We start from the raw sequence: 22,489 nt of genomic DNA on the forward strand, positions 1-22,489 counted from the left end.
GCAGATTTTACTGAATGTTACCTCTTTCGCCAAAGTTGCCTTCATCAACTCAGACCAGACGAAGTGCTATAAAGCAGCTGGATCTTCCTCAATCTTCTGTCACATCATATCCCGAGTACCGAAAATGCATTACAGTTCAAAAAATGCTGGTGACTTTTTTTAAGCGGGATTGGTTGCAAAAGTCCTAACTTAGATTTTTTTGGGGTAACCGTTTTCTCCAGACATTTCATAATTTATGGAACATTCATTTTACAGTGGGCTCATGTGTAGGCCATTATATTAACTTGTCTTTATTAAAGTTCCCTGGACATGTGTAATATAAACTGGTAACAAACCATTTGCACCAACATTTATAATAAAGACGTCCATACAACTTTAAATTACCCACCCTATGCAAATTGACCTAAGCGCAAGATCACTAGGGAATTTTCAGTAGGCACAAATGAACAGTAGCGCATCTTCGTGAGCGCTAGTGAAAAGACTCCAGCGTATGACGCCCGGGATGAAACTTCGCATTTTAGTGAATTAGCGTATTCGTAGTGCATTTGCGCCTGGCGAAGTGGTGCAAAGCGGACGCAGGTGAAATCTATACTTAATATTAAATCTTCACTTATGTCACTAGTTCTTTCAGCTTTTTGCTTGGATCTTATGGCACTTGCATGTTGCAGCACAGACGTAGTTAGTATACAACAACCCTAAACTTCACTCATGTTCCTTACCTACAGGGGCCCTTACTACACAACGGAGACAGGGCTTATGGTACATCTACAACTGATAGGACACTACTATATGATCAGATCCTACATGAGCTTCAGAAAAAGAACACTCAGAAAGGTCCATCTGCATATATAGAAAACCAAGCAAAGATTGACAGATTAATCTGCACATTAAAAGCTAATAAATGGCCTTGAATTTCTAACAGCATAAGCAATAGGATTCTTCATCCTGATGAAACAGCTGCTGACAGTTCTTAGATTATAAAACATGTTTAATAGAGTGAGATATTGGCACATTTAATCTCTCTGTCTCTTTACAGATTATATATAAATATATATACACACAAAACAAATAGTTGTGCTTTTTTAGAAAGTTCATTCCTTTATTACAACTAAAAAGATTTTTTGTTTAGTTTCCAAAAGCAACAAAAAAGGAGGTCAATTTATTTTTTCTCAAGTGTGATAGGATTGATCCACAATACAGAATTGCCTTAAGGTCTAATATAAACTTCAGGGTTGAAAACTGCTCTGGGAAATGAGAACATTCTACATAATTCACAAAGAATGGCTTAGAACTGAAATTCATTTTTGCTAGAGGAGGTTTTGTGGAATAAAACAAGATCACTCATTAAGGCTCTGAACAGAAAGCCTGGGTCTGTGGAAAGGACAACTGTGTAGCTCTATTGTAGTTCTGGGGGCTTGCGCTCTTCCACGTACACAACTCAAGTGCACACATGCAGCCTTCTACACGCTTCTTCCTATATAATATATATATATATATATATATATATATATATATATATATATATATATATATATATATATATATATATATATATATATATATATATATATATACATACACACACACACACACACACACACACACATACATATACGCCTAGGTGCAAGTTATACATGAGTTTAAAAAAACGCACTCTCAGGACTTCAACGTTTTGGCTATTCACTTAAGCCGTCAACTTCCTGATGGCTTAAGTGAATAGCCGAAACGTTGAAATATCTATATCTCAGACATTTGAGTTTTCTAAAATATAACTCGAATGTGTAAGTTTGAGTGCAAACATTTTTAATTGTGGAAAAAAATATCAAATTAAATTTTTTGATAAATCTGCCCCCAAATAGTCTACCTGCAACAGAAAGATCAAAGGTAACTACTGATTGGTTGCTATGGTTTTCTTTATAGGGGCAAATTGGTTTCGTTTCTTTTCACTTTTGCCACTGAAGAAACACCTCTATAAAACATTTCATGCTCAAAGTTAGTATTTTCACTTAAGATACGACTGTCAACATTTAGGGGGGTTATTAATCAAAATCCTAATTTTGCTCATGTTTTTAAGAAAAGTCCGACCAAACTAGAATCCACAATTTACACGACAACTGCAACTTTTTCAGATTGTTGCGTGAAAAATCGACATTTTTCAGGTTTGACACCTGAAAATTTTTTAGTGAAATCGGCAGAAAAGCCTGAAATGTTTGGACTTTTTGCATCCTCGTGATATAATAAATCTAGAAAATTTGTGGGGGTTTTTTCCACTTAAAAAACTAATTTTTTGAGTTTTTAGCATTTGGACTTAAATTAACCTTACTAAGGAGGTTATTTATTAATGTCCAATTATATGATGGCTAATTTAGCAATGTTCTGTTAACGATTAGTAAAAAACAAATGTTTGTAATAATCCAACTATATTATTTTCAAAAGTTCTATTCCTATGATAACCTGTTAATGTCTGTCCTTATGGTGTAATAAAGCATTCCATGTGAAGAAGCAGTTTTTCAGAAGAGAGGCCCAAACATGAGAAGTTCAACTGCCCCTCTCAGCAAATCAGCCATTGAGTCCATTGCACTCAGTGAAAGATCACAGAACAATGTCCAAATGGCCGTAATTTAAATGTTGGCCAAGTCTACAGAGGGAACTGAATGGCAAATGCTTGATCCAAACAGCTTGAAGAGGAGATGTTGAATGAACTCATTATAGCATAACTGATCCTGCAGCCTAAAACATTGAGGGTCATATTTAGAAAGTTGTATAAAATGTTATACACACATAAAAACATGTACAGCTCTATAATTCGGAATGTTTGGGACTTTTTCTTTTCCCATGATCTGAATTAAACGTTAATTCTACCTAAAACTATTTAAAAGAACCCTTTAAGATTGTTTTCCCACTGACATGGATCCATGCAGCTTAGTTTGGATCAATTACAAGGTACGGTTTTATTATGACCAAGAACTGCACCGTCATGGTCTTATGAAGTCATTTCGCAAAACCAGTTGTACCCCACGGTGCAAACACTGGTCCCTGATGATGTTTCCATATTCCAAGTTGTAAACGCCCCATAAATGCGGCTATAAAAGACGTTTTATGAACACCGCCATTAAGTCAGTGTTTTCCATGACCTCATCAATCACCAGCACTAAACATAATAGAACCTTTTGGGAATGTTCTAATGCACAGTGCACAAAATGCCTTTTTCATCCCTCAAAATACTGTAAACTTTTGCACATTTCAATGGCGTAACTAGAGTGAACCGGCATCCTCCCGCCTATGTCCTGCCTCCACTCCTCCCATTCACCACCCCAACTCCACCCATTTCTCAACCGACTCCGCCCGCTCCCACACAACTTAAGTCCCCCTTCCTAAGAGAGCTAAGAGAGCGGCTGGGGAGGAGGGTTTTTTATTGGCTATAGAAGAAGCAGACCCCACAGTCCGGGCCCCCCTGCGGGTTCTGCTTCCTCTATAGTTACGCCACTGGCACAGTTTAAAAGTCTGAGGATTAAAAAGATTTATTATGAGATAGAGAGAGATAGAGATAGAGAGAGATATATATATATATATATATATATATATATATATATATATATATATATATATATATATATATATATATATATATATATATATATATATATATATATATATATATATATATATATATATATATATAAATAAAAAACAAGGGGTATACTCATGTAGTAAAAAAATCGGATAAAAACGGATAAAATCGGTTCTAGCAGAGAAATAAGCATATTCATATTGATAAATCTACTGGTTCCTCGGGTCAATCGTGCCAACTCCTTACAACATGAGTTTCATGACGAATGCAAATTACCGCCATTGTATCTTTTCTCTTTTACATCGAGATGCCAACGGTCTCTGCTGTTTTACCACTTGGGAATCAGCTATTTCCTTGCCAATCATTTTGCCGCACCTTTATCAGTTCCAGTCGCACCGGGCTTAGTACCAAGAGCAAATCATTGGCAACCACTTCCCAGTCCTAAATAAATACTTGTCATTGACTCCTCAATTGTCATAGGGTCCATGTGGGACATGTTTTGTGCGGTGGTTGGAGACTAATAGGAAATTACAGAAGAGTAAATATTAGAATAACTAGTCTTTTACCAAACAGGACGATTCTGCTGAAAGTACGACACACAGAGGAGGCACAAAGAACCATTTATAGCCAGGGGACTGAAGGGTTAATGCAGAGACCTATATGTTATTTAAATAATGAATAAATGGAAGGTGCTGATGGTAATAGGCATTTCTGCAGAAGATGAAAAGCCTCCTAGTTGACGCTGCTGATAAATAAATGATATCATAAAGGAGAAGGCCGTTTCTTTACTGCAGCCTAAAAACAATAAAAGCACCATTCCCAATATCTGTTCTTATGGGCCAGAAATGCACTGGGCTATTTATATAAAGTGTCAGTCCGTGCGCTTTTTATAAACTGTAGAACAGAGATAAGAGTAAAAGCAGATTTATTTCTATATTTATATACAAAAGAGGTGAAAAGGTAATCTAACAGACTTGGTTTGAATATTTCACGGCAACCTCTAACCCTGTTTGGCATAGACAATGCAGATGTTAGTATTAGGACTGTCTGCTAAATAAATACATCAATATATTATACAAATTACAGAATGAGGTTCTGGACAAAAGAAACACACTTGGGGTCATTTATAAAGTTTGCACAGCGAATATTTAATTGCAAATGTATCGTCAGTGTTTTTTCCTGAACGCTAAAATATTGCACTGCTGAGCCCGTCTTTCTGCGAAATCGCATTGTGCACCGATTTTCCCAAATGGCTCCCAAATGAGACGGGTGTTTGTGTGATTGGCCACTGTGCAAAAATAGCATTCACAAGCCATTTCAATTCACAATTTCTGAAACGGTTTTGTGAATATTTTTTTTCCTCCACCAAAGTCGTGGCATAACTCAAGTGTGCGTGTAAATATTTGCAATTTTTGGCATATTTAAAAAGCTCTTATGGACAGTTGCAGCGTGAAAAAAAAATTGCAATTCTGTTTAGAAAACACCACTTTTATTCAGTATATACATATATAAATATATATATATATATATATATATATATATATATATATATATATCCATGCGCAGGGCAAATATATTCTGAAACATTCTGCCCGAAGCAAAGTTTATAAATGAAAAAAGCCAAGAGCAGCTGTAAAATGAACAAGGTGACTCAAAGTTAAAGGGGTTTTTAGTATGTTATAGAATGTCCAATTTTGCAATTGGTCTTCATTATTTATATTTTATAGTTATTTGCCTTGCTCTTTTGCCTCTTTCTAGCTTTCAAATAGGAGTCATTGATCCCATTTGAAAAGACAAATGTTCTTTAAGGCTACACATTTAGAGGCCCATTTATCAAAGGTCGAATTTCAATTCATGTGAATTTTTTTTTTAACTCTAATATACTCACAATTCGACTGGGAGGTTATTTAAGAAAAAAGTTATAACGTCTAATAATAGATCTAATGGTTCCGACCCGAAAATTTGAATAGTATTTGGTTCGTACAATTTAGATTCGTACGAAAAGCCTCTGCCATTGACTTGTACATGAATTTGGCAGGTTTTTGGTGGCGAATATTCGAATTAGGACTGTTTCCATCATCAAGGTGTGATAAATCTCACATTCAAATGTGTCAATTTTGACACTTAACAATTCGAATTTGAATTTACTATTCGACCCTTGATCAATCTGCCCCTTGTTGCTACTTTTTATTCCTCATCTTTCTATTCAGCCCTTTCCTAATGATATTCCAGCCTCTTATTCAGATCAATGCATGGTTGCTAGGGGAATTTGGATCTTAGCAACCACATTGCGGAAACTGCAAACTGGATAGCTGCTGAATAAAAAGCTAAATAACTCCAAAAACACAAATAATAAAAAATGTAACCCAAATGCAATTTGTGTCAGAATATCACGCTCTACATCATACTAAAAGCTAATTTAAAGGTGAACAAAACTTTTGAGGCAAAATATAAAGGTTGGCCAAGGTGAAACAAGGCAGCTATTTGATAGGGAAATGAAAGACTAACAGAATAGGACAGAAGCAGAAAGACTACTGGAGAATGACATATTCTGGCAGAGAAACTCCACATATGCCATCAGCCTAAAGGTGGCCATACACGGAGAGATCCGCTCGTTTGGCGATGTTGCCGAACGAGCGGATCTCTTCCCCCATATGCCCACCTTGAGGGCAATATCGGGCTGATCCGATTGTGGGCCCTACGATCAGATCCTAACGAATAGTAACGGCCGGTCGGATCGCATCAACGAACAGATGCGGCCGAGATCCGACGGGATTTTTAGTCCCATCCAATCGAGATCTGCCCGACTTTCGGCCAGATCTCGATCAGGGAAGCCCGTCGGGGGGCCCCATACACGGGCCAATAAGCTGCCAACTCTGTCTGTGGGCAGCTTTTATCGGCCAGTATATGGCCACCTTTAGCGGGACAGCTAGCAGATCATTGCCTCTCTAGATGGATGGAAAAGGCTCATCTCCTTTCTTATGGCTCCTTTTGCATCATAACCACATTGCAAGAAACCAGAAGACGGGAGTTGAACAGAAGTACTGCCCTCTATTTACTGAAACCAGAGACCATGGGGGTTGTGAGCAAAACCAATAGAAAAAAGTCATGGAAACAATATAAACATTTTTGGTAGTAATAAATTCCTATTCCCAGTTGTTGAAGATGTTGCCTACCAAAGTTTATATTTATGCTTTCTCATTTCTAGTGCTTTGCTCTTTAATTCTCACAGGATCTCGGCATATATTCCAGTATAGTAAATAAAACACAACCAAAACCATTCAGAGGATTAGCAGCTCCTCTGCTCCAATTTTATTCTAATGAAATAGTTGTAAAGCCGTCAGTGAAACAGTGATTTACATTATCAGTCTAAACATCAGTTTATAAACTATTATGAGAAATGAAAATTCATAAGTCCTACATTTGCCTTAGAGAACCTCAGGCTGGCACTAGAGTGCTTTCTTGAAGACAAAACAGTCAGAAATGAACATTTGTTTGTAAATGATTCATACACATGAATAATTCACTGCAAATTAGGAAAATCTAACATTCAGAAATTAGGAAAATCAGAGTAATCTTTATCTCAAAATCATTTTCTGTAAAATGTTGGGAGTGCTAACCAAAACCTGTATGAAAATCGGCATGGTTAAGGATCAAAGTACAAAGGAAGATTATATCAAATTTAGGATTAAGGGTTTTATGAATTTGTATTGGTTTTTTAGTACCACCTTATATTGTTCAGAAGAGAGAGCCACAAGGCAGAGGGACGGCAATTTATTTTCAGAACACTCAGGGTGAGAAACGAATAGAGTGAGTATCTTTAGGCATCGTTTTGTAAATCGGTGGAGAATAAATGGGTGCATATAGGTAGGTCAAGATTCAACTTTGCGTCCCTCAAACTAGAGTCCAGAGAGTGGGTCAAAAAAGAAGTCTATGCATTACATTCCCTTCCTAAAAGTTAAGAGCTAATAAAATTTGCCATCTTTCAATTGAATTAATAGTTTGCCTTGTAATAAATGCATCCTGGAGACTATTGTGAAAACGGACAATAGGCCTATTAATTAATACACACCCGGAAGACCTTGAAATTGGCTTAGCCATGAATGAACTTATTTCAGAGACTCACCTCAATGCGACCAGTGTCCGGCTGAAAGCCACGTGAAGGATCTTCTGTTGTGACTCTGCACTGAATGGCACAACCATTGATACGGATGTTTTCTTGCTTCAGGCCAAGGTCGGGAAGGCTTTTTCCCTCTGCAACATGGATCTGGGCATGGACGAGGTCAACGCTAAAAACGCAGAACAGAAATTAAAACTTTTGTATTTTTCCTTGGAATATTTATGTTTTCTAGAGGTATTAAAGGAGAAGGAAAGTCATCTTGCACTTTGGGGCGCCAAATGTTAGGCACCCCCAAGTGAATGTATTTACTTACCTGAAACCCCAGGCTTGTGCTCCTATCAGCAGAAAACTGCACCGGCCCGGGGTTATACCAGTGAGCCCAACAGAGCGATCTTCTTCCGTCTTTCGCTTTCTTTTCACAGCTGCGCATGCGAAAAGCTAAACTTTAACTAAAAAGTCGCTATTTCCCTTAACTGCGTATGCATCTGCCCCGGGACATTTAAAGAAAGAAGAAGCCGAAGTGGATCGCTCAGTGGTGCTCACTGGTATACAGGCCCGGACTGGCAATCTGTGGGTTCTGGCAAATGCCAGAGGGGCTTCTGTATGGTTCAATAGAAAGGTACCATATAGTGGGCTGGTAGGGGGCTGTTTGGGCTGGTGGGGGGCTGCTTGGGCCTCTGTGTACTTGGAATGGCAGGGCCTATTTTGACTCCCAGTCCAGGCCTGCTGGTATAACCCCGGCCCGGTGCAGTAACATTTGCCATCCCCACGTGCAAGACAACTTTCCTTCTCCTTTAAATTCATGCAAAAGTTGAATACAACATTTTCTGAAAAAACTATTTTGTGTCAGATAAATATACAGTAGATGTAAAAGCTATACAAAAAACCAAAGTTTCACGAGAAGCATAAATCTTAATGTATCATTAGGATAAGCTTATCGCTTTCCCATTTGGGTCCGGGTGCACATGCCCCAGACCTTCAGCATAGGGGAGTACTTCACAACAAACCACGTTAGGCAGGCACCAATCCGGAACATCCAATGAAAATAGATTTCATGAGCCAAAAATTGTATATTAAAAATATGATACTTTATGTTACATCACATCTAAAAAATAACGCCTGACGCGTTTTGTGTCGCACAGGGACACTTAATCATAGGCCATAATCATAAGCCCATGATTAAGTGTCCCTGTGCGACACGAAACGCGTCAGGCGTTACTTTTTAGATGTGACGTAAAATAAAGTATCCTATTTTTCATATACAATTTTTGGCTCTTGGAATCTATTTTCGTTGGATGTTCCAGATTGGTGCCTGCCTAATGCGGTTTGTTGTGAAGATATAGAAGCTAGACATGATAATTCATTTAATAAATTCAGTACAGTATTTTTGCAGTTTTAAGGTTTGTGTTTCAAATTAAGGAAAGCCCAGCAAAATTCCCCAGGTTGCAAATATTCCTTATAATAGATACCATAGTTATATGTGCCTGCATATGAAAATCTCTTTCTATAATTATACAGAGCCAACTGGGAGTCCTGCAGAATACAGGTTTCTACGTGGTTAATTTTACAGCAACATCTGACATTTCACTGGCATTAATCCATCAAAGACGGCTCCACTTCTTGCTAAGCAACCACAGAATAAAAAGTGCCATTTGCAGGAAAACCTAAAACTCCAGAGATTGCTGCCTCATTAAGCAGGTCTGTGTGAATAATAAGAAAACCACTCATGATTATACCTGTGTGTATTGTCTGTCTAAATGCTAAAGGGATAAGTAGGCAACGGACTTGCTATAAAATGAATGTAGCAGATTAATGTTATTTACTGAAACCATGGGCACTGCTTAGAGCAACAACTTTGCCATAATTCCATAATGTTCTAAGGGAATTAAACTTTGCTAAAAGAACATATTGCATTTATTTTTAACAAGTGCCCATATTGACAGTTTTTTGATTTGGCTGTGCACCAATACATTAGGTATTTGTTTGTTCAACCTGCCTCTAGTCAATAAAACGCAGTATGTGCCCTACTGCCACCCTCCCATTAAAATATATGATCCAAGGTGTCCAAAGTTGGACATCTCTTCCTTACGTTGCTCCCCTTCAAATGTAACAGTAACGGTGCTTCTCTGACCCACTGAACTCAACACAAGGGCAAACCACCTGATTTTACACAATTTAGACTATTGTTGTCGTGACATTACTGCACTATACAATTTATTGGTATATAAATAAATGGCAGAAAAATGCATCAGTCAAGAATGCAAATACAGTGTGAGTATGGGAGGGTTAAGACGTTTGAATGTAGATTTGTACACAGTAACACATACGTGCCATACTAATAACTGAAAAAACAACCACCAGTTCAAATGTCTCTTTTCCTCCTTCTTCTTCTACCCTGTCCTGAGTATGTTAATATGAACCACTGAATGTACGTTTCAGTGCCAAGTATAGTACTATTGGTGCTGATGGGAAAGATGACTAAAACAAATGCCAAAAAACCATGCATCATGGCAGGGCTGGCCTTAGGCCTATTGGACCAATTTGGCCCAATAGGGCCCCGCACCTCTGGGGGCCCCGCACCACAGGGCAGCACAGATAATATTCCCCTCAGCACATGATGCTGCCTGGCCTGCCCCCAACTTTGAGAGTCCAGCCCACCCCCAACTCTGATAAGCCAGCCTATCCCCCAACTCCATAGGTCTAGCCTGCCCCCAACTCTCATAGGCCCAGCTTTCCTCCAACCTTGATAGGCCCTGCCTGCCCCCAATCCAACCAAGTCTGCTCCCAAGCTGAATCGGCCCAGCCGATACTTGGTGTGTCAGTAGCCAGCAACACTTTGTCTAGGGGCCCCGCCAACATGGTCCCAATTGGGCCCCACATTTGATAGGATCAGCCCTGCATCATGGTATCTACAGTGAAATCTCCATTTTTAATCTCCTGATTTTGTTTTTCCTAATTTTACTTTTGTGTGGTCCCACGTGTATATGATGCCGAATACATTTCATTTTCCTGGATTTAATACCTTTTTTCTGGTCCCCTGAAAAAAACATAAAATGTTGTTCTACTGTATATGGTTTCCACATCAAGGCAGTGTAAGAGCAAAGCTACAGGCCTGAGTGTCGCTAAAGTCAGTGTGGTCCAACATTCTATGTACTGAAGGCCAGTATGATTTTTAATTCTATCTTCTGGATGGTTGATCTGAAGCAGGAGAAGCCAAAACGCTATTGAACATGGAAATCTTTTTAGCCTCATCATGACACTTTTTAGCCCACATTACCCTACTTTTACAACGGTGTGTCTACACAATGTAAGCAAATATGCCTTTATTAAAGGGGTTCACCATTCAGTACAATATTTATATAGGAAAAGCACTAAAACACACTACACATAGAAGCATAGCAAGGACCCTCACATTTTTTATACAGGAATTTTAAAGTTTTCACTACAAAGAAACCTTTAGGGGTAAGATCTATGTATCTAGCTTTGATTTAAAGATCCAAAAAACCTATATTAGTATTTACTTTAAGTACAGATAAGTTGTTTAATGTGCAGCGACTGACTTTATTCTGCAGAAGATCTGCTGAGATGCATTCTTCACATCCGAAAACAGGTGGCTGCTTATCTAGATCAACCCACAACATCAGAAGTACAATTATAATCAAAAACTCTTTATCTGAAAGTGGTGATTTCTGTACAAAAACAGAGTATGATTTGATGATGATGATATGTAGAGAGACACAAGAAGGGAAAATAACTCTCCCTATGAAAAGCTCCAGCAAGGGATGATCAGTCAGTAGAAATAAATGCATTGGTCAGGAGATGTTGTTATTCCCAGATGTTTTTCCCAAAAGATGCAATCAAGCAGTAAAGTGAAAGCATATGACAAATAGGACCGAAGGTAAAAAGTAAGGGCCACCATATGGAGTTTCTATATAATCTAATGGAAATGTATGCAACAGCAAAGAATGAACTACTGGTAAAACATAGGGTTCGGAAATAATTATTGATTCAAAGTTTTAAACAATATTGTATTTGCCTTTCCATAGTTGCTTTGGTATTGCCGCCGGTGCACCCAACCGCATCAGGGGAACCCCACATCATTGTTTCAGGAATCAAAGACAAAGGACAAACTAAAAGCTTCTGAAATTGTGACAAATAGGGGCACATTTACTAAGAGTCGAATATCGAGGGTTAATAAACCCTCGAAGTAAAATCCTATGAATTTGAATATCGAATTCGAAGGATTTAACGAAAAATCGTTTGATCAGACAATGTAATCCTTCGAATCGAACAATTCGAAGGATTTTAATCTATCGATCGAAGGATTTTACTTTGATCAAAAAAACCTTAGAAAAGTGATGGGGAAGGTCCCCATAGGGTAACATTATACCTCGGTAGGTTTACACTGCCGAAGTATGTAGTCAAAGTATTTTTTAAAGAGACAGTACTTCGACTATTGAATGGTCGAATAGTTGAACGATTTTTAGTTCGAATCGTTCGAATTGAAGTCGAAGTCGTAGTAGCCTATTCGATGGTTGAAGTACCCAAAAAATACTTCGAAATTCAACGTTTTTTTACTTCGAATCCTTCACTCGAGCTTAGTAAATGTGCCCCATAATGCATCAACTTGACATAGTTGTTTGTTATGTTCTATCATATTTCAGGTGTTTCTCTGTCCTTTCTCGTGCAAAATGTGGAATGAAGAACTAAAAAAACCTTTGCTTTTTTTTTTCACACAACATTATGTTTTGAGTTTCTTCACAAAGCAGATTTATCCCTGTAGCAACGGATAACACTTGTTGTACCCCTGCTTCTCTTTGCAATGGAACCCCGATCATACCATAATAATAAAATTATGTTGTACATGTGAAAATGTAATAAATTATTGACAAAAATTAAAAAAGTTGGGTGTTTCAACAAGACCCCAAACACAACAAGCAATATCTTGGTTCCAGAACAACAAGATTTACTATGGCGTGACTAGCCCAATCCCCAGACCTAAAACCAAAAAAAACTTGTGGGGTGACATCAAAAATGCGGTTTGAGGCAAAACCAAGAAATGCAGAAGAATTGTGGAATGTAACAGGTGCCAGAAGTTGGCCGACTCCATGTAAAACATACTAAATATTACTTTAGTAATTCAAAGGAAAGCAAAATCTTGCAACATTTTTCAGTTTATACAGTAAATGTTAGAGTTTGCTTAATGCAGACACCATCATTAGGAACAGCCTACGATTCTCTTTTCTACACTTTCTGTAAAGGAATAACACAAATCATGTTTTGATTTGGAATAGAATGTGCAGTGTTCCCAATGCATTTGTGCGTTTGGAAATAAAAGCCATTATAAGGATTTTGAGCTTTATTCACTTTTTTAATCGCACGGCTATTATTCTGAACACAATTGTATTTGCCGGTGTGTGTAATTATTTTTTAAAAACTACCTCTTTACATAAACGTAACTTTCCATCAAGCAGATAAATATTGAAAACTTTGAAACATACATTTGATATACAAAAACCTCACTTGACACTTTATAATTGTTTATCACTATAAATGTTTAAATAGAAGCCGGTACTTTGGCAGTGCGAAGCTTTCACACAGATTTAAGATAAAAAATGAGGCTTGTGAGGAACAGATGCAGCTCTTCTGTATTAAGTAATGGAAAATCTGCACAGTGAGATATAAATAAACCCAAAGCAGCCAGTGAAATGTCAGTCCCATTAAGATGTGGGCTTAACACGGGGGAGATAATTGATTGTGCAAATTATTCAATTAGGTAAACAGTTTAATATTTGGATGAATCTGAAACAAGTGAGTGATCCCAGCCTAAGTGTCCGTGACTAAAAGAAAGGGGTGGATGTAGGGGTGTCATTATAGAGGAAGCAGACCCTGTGACAACTGGGGGGCCCAATAGGACACTGATAAGCAATTCCAAAATGGACAAAATCTTTTTTTTACCAAAACGTTCCGAAAAGACCGAAAGTGATGTCCATTAACTTAACCTTACAACAATGCTCTCAGGAGACCTTCGTTAGCTTAATAATACTGCCAATAACTTACCAGTTGATTAATGATCAATTGTCCTTGAGACACTAGACCAGTAGCTCGTGAGTAACATGTTACTCTCCAACCCCTTGGATGTTGCTCCCAGTGGCCTCAAAGCAGGTGATTATTTTTGAATTCCAAGCTTTAAAGCAAATTTTAATTGCATAAAAACTAAGTATAGAGCCAAGCAGAGTCTCCTGTAGGCTGCCAGTCCACATAGGGGCTACCAAATAGCCAATCACAGCCCTTACTTGGCACTCCAAGGGACTTTTTCATGATTGTGTTGCGCCCCAACTCTTTTTACATTTGAATGTGGCTCACAGGTTAAAAAGGTTGGGGACCCCTGCACTAGACATTCTCTCATGTGATAAACATTGTGACACTTGAAAGAATGAGCTTGGGGTGCTACCACACAATTATTACAAAGAGTAAGCAATTCAGTAAAGAATTAACAGAACACTGAACAGTGTACATGAATTCAGCAGGTTTTAGGTGGTGAATATTCGAATTTGGACTGTTTCCATGGTTGAGGGGTGATCAATCTCACATTTGAATTTACATTCGAATAGGGATATTAAAATTCAAATGGGTGAATTTTTAAACTCAAATTGACTATTCAACCCTTGATAAATCTGCCCCTTAATGTACAATACTATAAGTAATACTACATTAAGACAAACGTAATAAGATATTAAGATAATATTAACAATTGAGCAACCCAATGAAAAGTCTTTAATATCTACCAGATAACCTTATATTGCCCACTATTGTCTAAATATAAAATTGCAAGTTGCCTGGGTCACTATGCTGCAGAGTTATGGCCAGATAAATCGCTCCTGGAGCAGAAACAAAACCACCTTAAAAAAAAAGTAAAAATGTATAGACGTGCTAAACAGGTCTCTCCTCCTAGGCAGCAGTTGTTTCACTCTTATTATACTTAAACTTAGTGTTATTGTTATAACCAAATATTAAACATGGTAGGCTTGGCACCTAATGACTCTTTGCTTTCAGAACTTATATGGTTCAAAAGGCCTAGACACATATAGGGTCAAATTTACTAAAGGGCACTTCGCCGATTTACCAATGGGCGCTGGCGTAATTACGCTAGCAAAGGAGATAGACTCTGGCGAAAGAGCGTTACTACGCAAATTCACAAAGTTTTTATTTTTACTGAACGTTACCTCTATCGCCAGACTTGCCTTCGCCACCTCAGACCAGGCGAAGTGCAATAGAGTAGATAGGACTTGGTCCAAAAAATTTTTTAATTTTTTCTAAGTCCCAAAAAACGCTGGCATCTTTTCCTTTTTACAGGATGATAGGCTGAAAAAGATTGTACATTTTTTTGGGTACCCTCCTTTCCCCCCTACATTTCCTAACATATGGCACATAAACTATACAGTGGCCACATGTGTAGGGCAATTTAACAACTATTTAATTTTATTAAGGTTCCCTGGGCTTGTGTAGTGTAATGTATTTGCTGCAACATATACGTCCATTGAAATTTAATTTCCCACTTTATGCAAATTATCCAACGCAATCGCAACTTCGCTAGGCCTGCCATAGTAACGCTAGCGGAACTTCGGAAGTGGTCGGTGCCGGCAACGAAATGCAATTTAGTGAATTAGCGTTGGCTGTGCGAAGTTGCGCCTGGCAAAGTGTGGCAAAGGCAGCAAAGCCGTCGCTGGTGAATTTTTGCCCATAAGTGAATGTCCCCCATAGTATTCCTGTGAATAATTCTTGCAAACTGAAGGCAATAGGAATATACTGTAAGTGGATATTGCCATGAGGAATGACCAAAGAAATTCACAGAAATAGCAAAGCAAAAAGATTCAATAAACCCAATCCAAAACAGGGAAAACGTTTATGGAAAAGAAAGGGTTAGACAAATGAAATCCAATCCAAAACAGGGAAAACGTTTATGGAAAAGAAAGGGTTAGACAAATGAAAGCCAATCCAAAACAGGGAAAACGTTTATGGAAAAGAAAGGGTTAGACAAATGAAAGCCACAGAAAATAAGCGGCAGAAAGCATAGAGACACGAGGGACACTTCAATATGCTTCTACATGTTAATACAATAGACTTATTATAAAGCTTAAAAGGTTTATTAATGTTTGCAGGTCACGGCTGGGCTTTTCTCTTCTCTTATTGTTTATTTCACTCAAAATCCTCTCAAGCAGAATTGTGTTCCAAACCCGAAACAATTCAGAGACCCAGATCACTTGTAACATCACCTCCCACACACGGCTATCCAGCAGCTGCAGTCGCATACAATGCAGGGCTGCTTAGGTAAGAACTTGGGGGGTTTATTCAATGTTGGTTGTTTTATACTCAGAAATTAGCACAATAATGATACACTATCTTATATAGCAACTAGGGATGGCTGAACCCCGAATCCTTTGCTAGAGATTCGACCCAAATACCGAACCAAATCCACATTAGGGGTGGGAAGGGGAAACATTTGTTTTCCTTGTTTTGTGCCAAAAAGTCATGCGCTTTCCCTCCCCGCCCCTAATTTACATATACAAATTAGGATTTGGAATCTGTTCGGCCTGGGCTGAAGGATTCGGCCGAATTCAAACCCTGCTGAAAAGGGCCGAATACTGCCTGAATCCCGAACTGAATCCTGGATTCGGTGCATCCCTAAACCTGGCCATCGATGTTGAGATTTTTTAAAAGATCAGATCCTCATAGTGAGACCACGATTTTCTTGGAACGATCGAATTGACCATCAACTAAAAAAGACCAATTTGGCAGGAAAACAAAGGGGAGCTGCTTGGCCCTGCAGACATAGATACATTGAACTGGGACCCACAAAGATTTTTTGACCTGGCCGATCAATTTCCTGGCAGATGTCGGCCGAAAAATCGTAAAATGCACGATCGTTCAAATCCCACTAACCGCACGATCATTTCAAAGGATTGGTCGGACTTCCCTACAATTGGTCGTTTGGCAAGAAGAATTGTCGCGTCTACGGGGAGTTTAAGGTGGCCATACATGGGCCGATAAAAGCTGCAGACAGACCGAGTCGGCAGCTTATTGGCCTGTGTATGGGGCCCCCCGACGGGCTTCCCAAAACGAGATCTGGCCGAAAGTCGTCCAGATCTCGATCGGATGGGACAAAAAAATCAGTTGGATCGTGGCCGCATCTGTTCGTTGATGCGGTCCTGCGATCTGACCGCCCGTTCACATTCGTTAAGATCTGATCGTTGGGCCCTAGGGCCCAATATACACACACACACACACGTACAGGTCTATAGACAAGGCTGACAACCACAACCTCGCTGTCCTGACTGTGAGGAACCCCCTACTCTGTTCCTTTAAAAATGAAAGTTATTTTCCTCTAGTCTGAAGGGGAGGCCTCTGGTACGTGATTCTCTTTATGGGTAAAAAGGTCCCCTGCTATTTGTCTATAATGTCCTCTAATGTACTTGTAAAGTCTAATCATGTCCCCTCACAAGCGCCTTTTTTCCCCCAGAGAAAACAACCCCAACCTTGTCAGTCTCCCCTCATAATTTAACTCTTCCCTCCCTCTAACCAGTTTAGTTGCACTTAGTCTCTGCACTCTCTCCAGCTCATTTATATCCCTCTTAAGGACTGGAGTCCAAAACTGCCCCCATACTCAAGGAACATGTAGTTCCCAGGAACAAAGATTCTGTGAAATTTGAAAAAAATATAAACATGCACTAAAGAAAGGGCAAATTATTCCCAATATTGTTACAGGTATAGGATCTGTTATCAAGAAACCAGTTATCCAGAAAGCTTCAAATTACGGAATAGCCTCCCATAGACTCAATTTTTTCCAAATATTCCCCATTTTTAAAAAATGATTTCTTACTCACTGTAATAATCAATCAGTAGCTTGTACTTTATCCAAATCAAGAGATAATAAATCCTTATTGGAAACAAAACCAGCCTATTGGATTTATTTAATGGTTATGTGATTTTCTAGTAGACTTAAGTAAGAGACCCAAATTACATAAAGATCCATTATTCAGAAAACCCCAGGTTCCAAGCATTCTGGATACCAGGTCCCACACCTGTATATTTGTATCAGAAGTCAAACAGCAGGTTCAAATGCAACACCAACTACCTTGGCCTTGTATTCTAACAATGGACAACGCCTAGAATTATATGTGGATGTACTGATGGATGGAGCTCTATATAAAGTCCTATGGAAAAAATCTTTGAATCTACTGTCGTTTAGCTTTAATATATATATATATATATATATATATATATATATATATATATATATATATATATATATATATATATATATATATATATATATATATATATATATATATATATATATATATATATATATATATATATATATATCTTACTCTAGATAGAAAATGAAATGCAACCACGTGTGCCTCCTACATAACAGATATATGTAATAAAGCAAAATCCACTTTAGTACACTAACACAGCTGTATAAAGAAAGGTGGAATAGCATTACAAGTTTTACATCCTTAACAAAAATGAGATTGCAGGAAGAATACAGCTGTGATCTTTCTAATCTTATACATAAAAATAGGTCTCACTTCTGCCGACACAGTAAATACAAGGTGTTCTGCTTCACGAGTCTCCAATACTTGAAGTGCCAAGATATAAAGCCTCTGATTTGCTCATCAGAAACACGCAGTGAGCTCCCAGATATAGGACTTGGGAAATAACAGGAGCAAGTGAAGAAAATGAACTGGGGGAGAAGCCAATGAGGCAGAAGAAAGTCCAACCCACGGGAGCCGACATGTCTGTGTAAAGGGCTTAGCCTGATAAGAGTATTCATCTTAGACACAAGCTTGATGAAACCATCGTAGGAATTTATTATAAAAACCCAACATGATAACATTTACATTTCGCTATAAGAAGTACTGAAAGTCAATACGTTTTCCCCCCTGTAGCAGAAGCTTAATCCTGGGAGTGTTGGGACTTTGTATAAGTCAATAGGACCTACAAACTCCTCTTCTTGTATAATGTCCTCAAAGACTAATCTATTCCTGCCAGTGTCTGCTTCTCAAATGTTCCATTAAGAACAGGACAATATCAACTATGACTTATATCACATTTTCACCAAGTATTTTAATTTGAAGATGACTTTTTGTGGCCGTAGCACAACAGTTGGAGTGAGTGGAGAAATCTAAAGAGCACAAATTGTAACTTGTACAGATGCAGAACGGAGGTCAATGTATGAGCTGTGCTACATTCTGTCTCTAATGATAATTAAAGCCTCTGCATGTAGCCTCATAATGAGGCTTATTTTTAAACACATTGCAAATCTGCATCTTGGCAGTAGCCCATGGCAACCAACCAAATTTTTGCTTTTATTGTTCTACCTGCAGCTGAGTGAAAAAAAACGAATCGCTGATCTGTTGCAATGGTCCCAGTTTTAATCAACAAGGTCTAATAATTTCTGAGACATTATATTTTAATTAATTATGACAAATGCCTTTGCTCCTTACTATAAGTAAACCCATCTGCATTAGAGGTAGGGGATCCATTATCTGGAAACCTGTTGTCTAGAAAACGCCAAATTACTGAAAGGCCGTCTACCATAGACTCCATTTTATCCAAATTTTTAAAACGGATTTCCTTTTTCTATGTAATAATAAAACAGTAACTTGTGCTTGATCCCAACTAAGATATAATTAATCCTTATTAGAAGCAAAAAACAGCCTATTAGGTTTATTTCATGTTTACATTATTTTCTAGTAGACAAGGTATGAAAATCCAAATTATGGAAAGATCCATTCTCCAGAAAACCCCAGGTCAAGGGAATTCTGGATAACAGGTCTCATACCTGTATTTCTTTAAACCAAATAATTAGCATCTACGGAGGTCAGTTCTGTAGGCATTTTGCCATGTATGTGTATTTCAATGTAAACTACAGTGGAACCTCAATTTTACATCCCCTAATTTTAAGTTTCCCCTCATTTTACATTGTTGTTTTGTGGTTCCATCTATACATTATGTATAATACTGGTCCCCTGAAAAACATAAAATAGGGGTTCTACTGTATATAAATTAGGGATGCACTGAATCCAGGTTTCGGTCGGGATTCTGCCGAGTCCTTCTACCCAGCCAAACCCTAATTTGCATATGCAAATTAGGATTCAGATTCAGTTCGGTATTCGGCTGAATCTTTTTAATTAAAGCATCCATAGCTGTTGTAAGCTCATTTAAACATCTCAGCTGTCAATCAAATATTGTCTGCCCTGGGCATAGAGGCGGGGCCGACAAATTACTTTCCATTCAGCACAATCACTGCTCTCCCCACATTCCCCCGTTCTCTTCACCATTTAATTCTGTAGCCAGGGCATGGGGATGGACATCCAGTGCCGGATTTGTTTCCCGACCGCCCCTAGGCAGTGCGTTCCGACCAGGCGGCCGCGCGGTCCTAGCGCCTGCCTACACTACCCCTTCCCAGCACGCAGACGAAAGCGCTGTGTCATTGAATGGGGACGCACACGTCCCCACAATGCGGCTGGGCGGCATGCCGCCCCTATTTTTTGCCGCCCTAGGCCCGGGCCTATGTGGCCTTGCCACAAATCCGGGCCTGTGGACATCAGGTCCCCCATTCTGGTGCACAAACAAGATTCTGAGATGATACAAGACTTGTCTTAATAACAGTGTCCCACAAAATGGCATCTGCCTGCTTGTTATAATTATGAATTCCCAGACTGATGGAAACAAGATTCAAATAATTTATACAGTGTAATTAAAGTTCATTTTGCTTGACTAATGTGATAAAATAGGATTATGAATAATTTTTTTTGGGTGATGGGTCCCCTTTAAGTTAGTGTTGCCTTTGCGTGATCAGTAATCAGTGTTGCAGCACATGACCATTCCTAGATTAGCCTGGCCTTGAATATGTATTGATATAAACTGTAGCAGCAGCAGAAGTTGCTATCAGCCAGATGTACAATTTCCTTGCTTGGGTGCAATGATAAATGGCAGCATTTGGCATTTAATATTCTGCTTATAAGTTTAGATACAAGTAAAAGTAATAATCTTTTCAATTATTAATATAATTAATTTATTTCTGCATGTCATCCGATATGGTGCAACCACGTGATTTTTCATGGAAACAGGAGCAGTCTTCTGAGATTTAATAGAAAAGTTCTTTATCCGTCAGTGAGAAATCCATCTGTTGTTCAGACAGAAACACTTGTGCCTTAATCATAAAGAGCAACGCGGTACAGTACACAAACATGCCATAATTAATAGCCTTTTATTTAGTGCTCTTAGAATTTAAATAACATAAAGGCTATTAAACGTAAAATGCAAGTAATGCAAAAATAAATACAGCTTGCAGCCGGAATCTCAGGCAAAGCCTTCGTTTTAATGAAATGGATTAAGGCAACTGACACGTACCCGTAAATATCTGAATTAGGTCAGTATCACTCTTACTACTTAACTGCCACTGATTGTAACATTTATGCTACAGATGCTAAATTTTTTGGTCTCTGATACTTCCAGAAAGGGGCAATTCTATCTCCAGTGCTTACTTTTTTTGCACAGGGGCGGGTCCCAGGGAGCTGTTCCGCAAGCACATAGAGTGCAACCACGCTTTTTGCACTAGAAGAGACAAATTTCCAGTTTAATAACCAGAAATTCAGCTCTTAAATTTACCAGGAGCAGGATTATGCCGCCCTTGTAACTTGCAGCCTGCTGCCGTCTGAGGAAAGTTTAACTCACTGCGCTGCTGCTTCCAGGTTTAAAGGAATTCTGTAACGTACGGTGTCACAAAGACAGAACTAACTCCAAGGTTCTGGTCTCAGCCCGCTCTTCTGCCTATAGCAGTCGCCTTGGGCTTCGGGTGGAGCACTTCGTTACTCAGATGCCACCAGGTCTTAATGTGGGAGAACCAGGGAGAGAGATGTGAGCGAGCACCAGAACCGAACGCAAACGGATAGGACGGATGAGCAGAAAGCGAAGGAAAATAATCATGTGTACGATATTACATTTATACTGGTGCACCCTCATTGTACAGTAAATCGGTTTTAATATCTGAAACCAGTTAGATTTGCTTCCCATATATGTAAGTGACCAAATGTTCTGAAGCATTAAATTAGGGTGAGAATGACATTGCCCTTTGTGTAAGCAAACAATGACATACTGCTGTTGTGCAATTGTATTATTATTATTGTCAGGGATCCTGTGAATAATAGATGCAATAACCCTAAACCCAACGGCCCTATAAATTGTACCAGGTAACAACCCAAGGGATTTGAACATAAAATCCTTCTTTAATGGATTTTATTTTTTTCTTCTTCAAACTGCCATTTTTCGAGCAACAAAAGCTTCTTTTAGGTCTATTTTATGCATTTCTAAAGGTTGCCTTTTCTTTTTACAGTAATAAAAGGTTAATGAAGGGAGAAGTTAATTTTTATAGGTAAAGTGGGCGGTTTATAATACCTTAATGGTTTAAGTTCTGGATAAATCAAGATAAAATGATAACAATGCAATAAAGAAAATACATTAGGGCTTACTATGGTCTCCTTTATGTCCTTGTGATTTATATCCTTGATATATAAACTTTCTTTTTGTTTTCCCCAAGGACTGGCTATGTGCTTTTAACTGCTCTTGAAAAAACTCAAAGGCAAATGATATATTTACACAAGAGATCCGCAGATTTGCTCTTAAAGAAAAATGGACCCTATTAAAGGGGTAGTTAAGGTTTAGTTCTATAGTTATATAATATATATATATTGATAAATTACAGCCTCCCCAAGCTATAGTAAGTT

The 22,489-nt window shown here is 38.4% G+C and overlaps 1 protein-coding gene across 3 annotated transcripts in view; it reads right to left on the reverse strand.

Moving 5' to 3' along the window:
• Nucleotides 1-22,489, reverse strand: part of LOC108715122 (pyruvate carboxylase, mitochondrial) — a 132,270-nt gene that overhangs the window by 55,860 nt on the left and 53,921 nt on the right. For all 3 annotated transcript variants that reach the window (XM_018259958.2, XM_018259960.2, XM_018259959.2), the window contains exon 10: nucleotides 7,698-7,860. In XM_018259958.2, coding sequence (XP_018115447.1) covers nucleotides 7,698-7,860 — 163 coding nt within the window. The remainder of the gene's footprint in view (nucleotides 1-7,697; nucleotides 7,861-22,489) is intronic.

The sequence above is a fragment of the Xenopus laevis genome, chromosome 4S (assembly GCF_017654675.1).
Source record: "Xenopus laevis strain J_2021 chromosome 4S, Xenopus_laevis_v10.1, whole genome shotgun sequence".
In the NCBI taxonomy this organism is placed as follows: Eukaryota; Metazoa; Chordata; class Amphibia; order Anura; family Pipidae; genus Xenopus; species Xenopus laevis.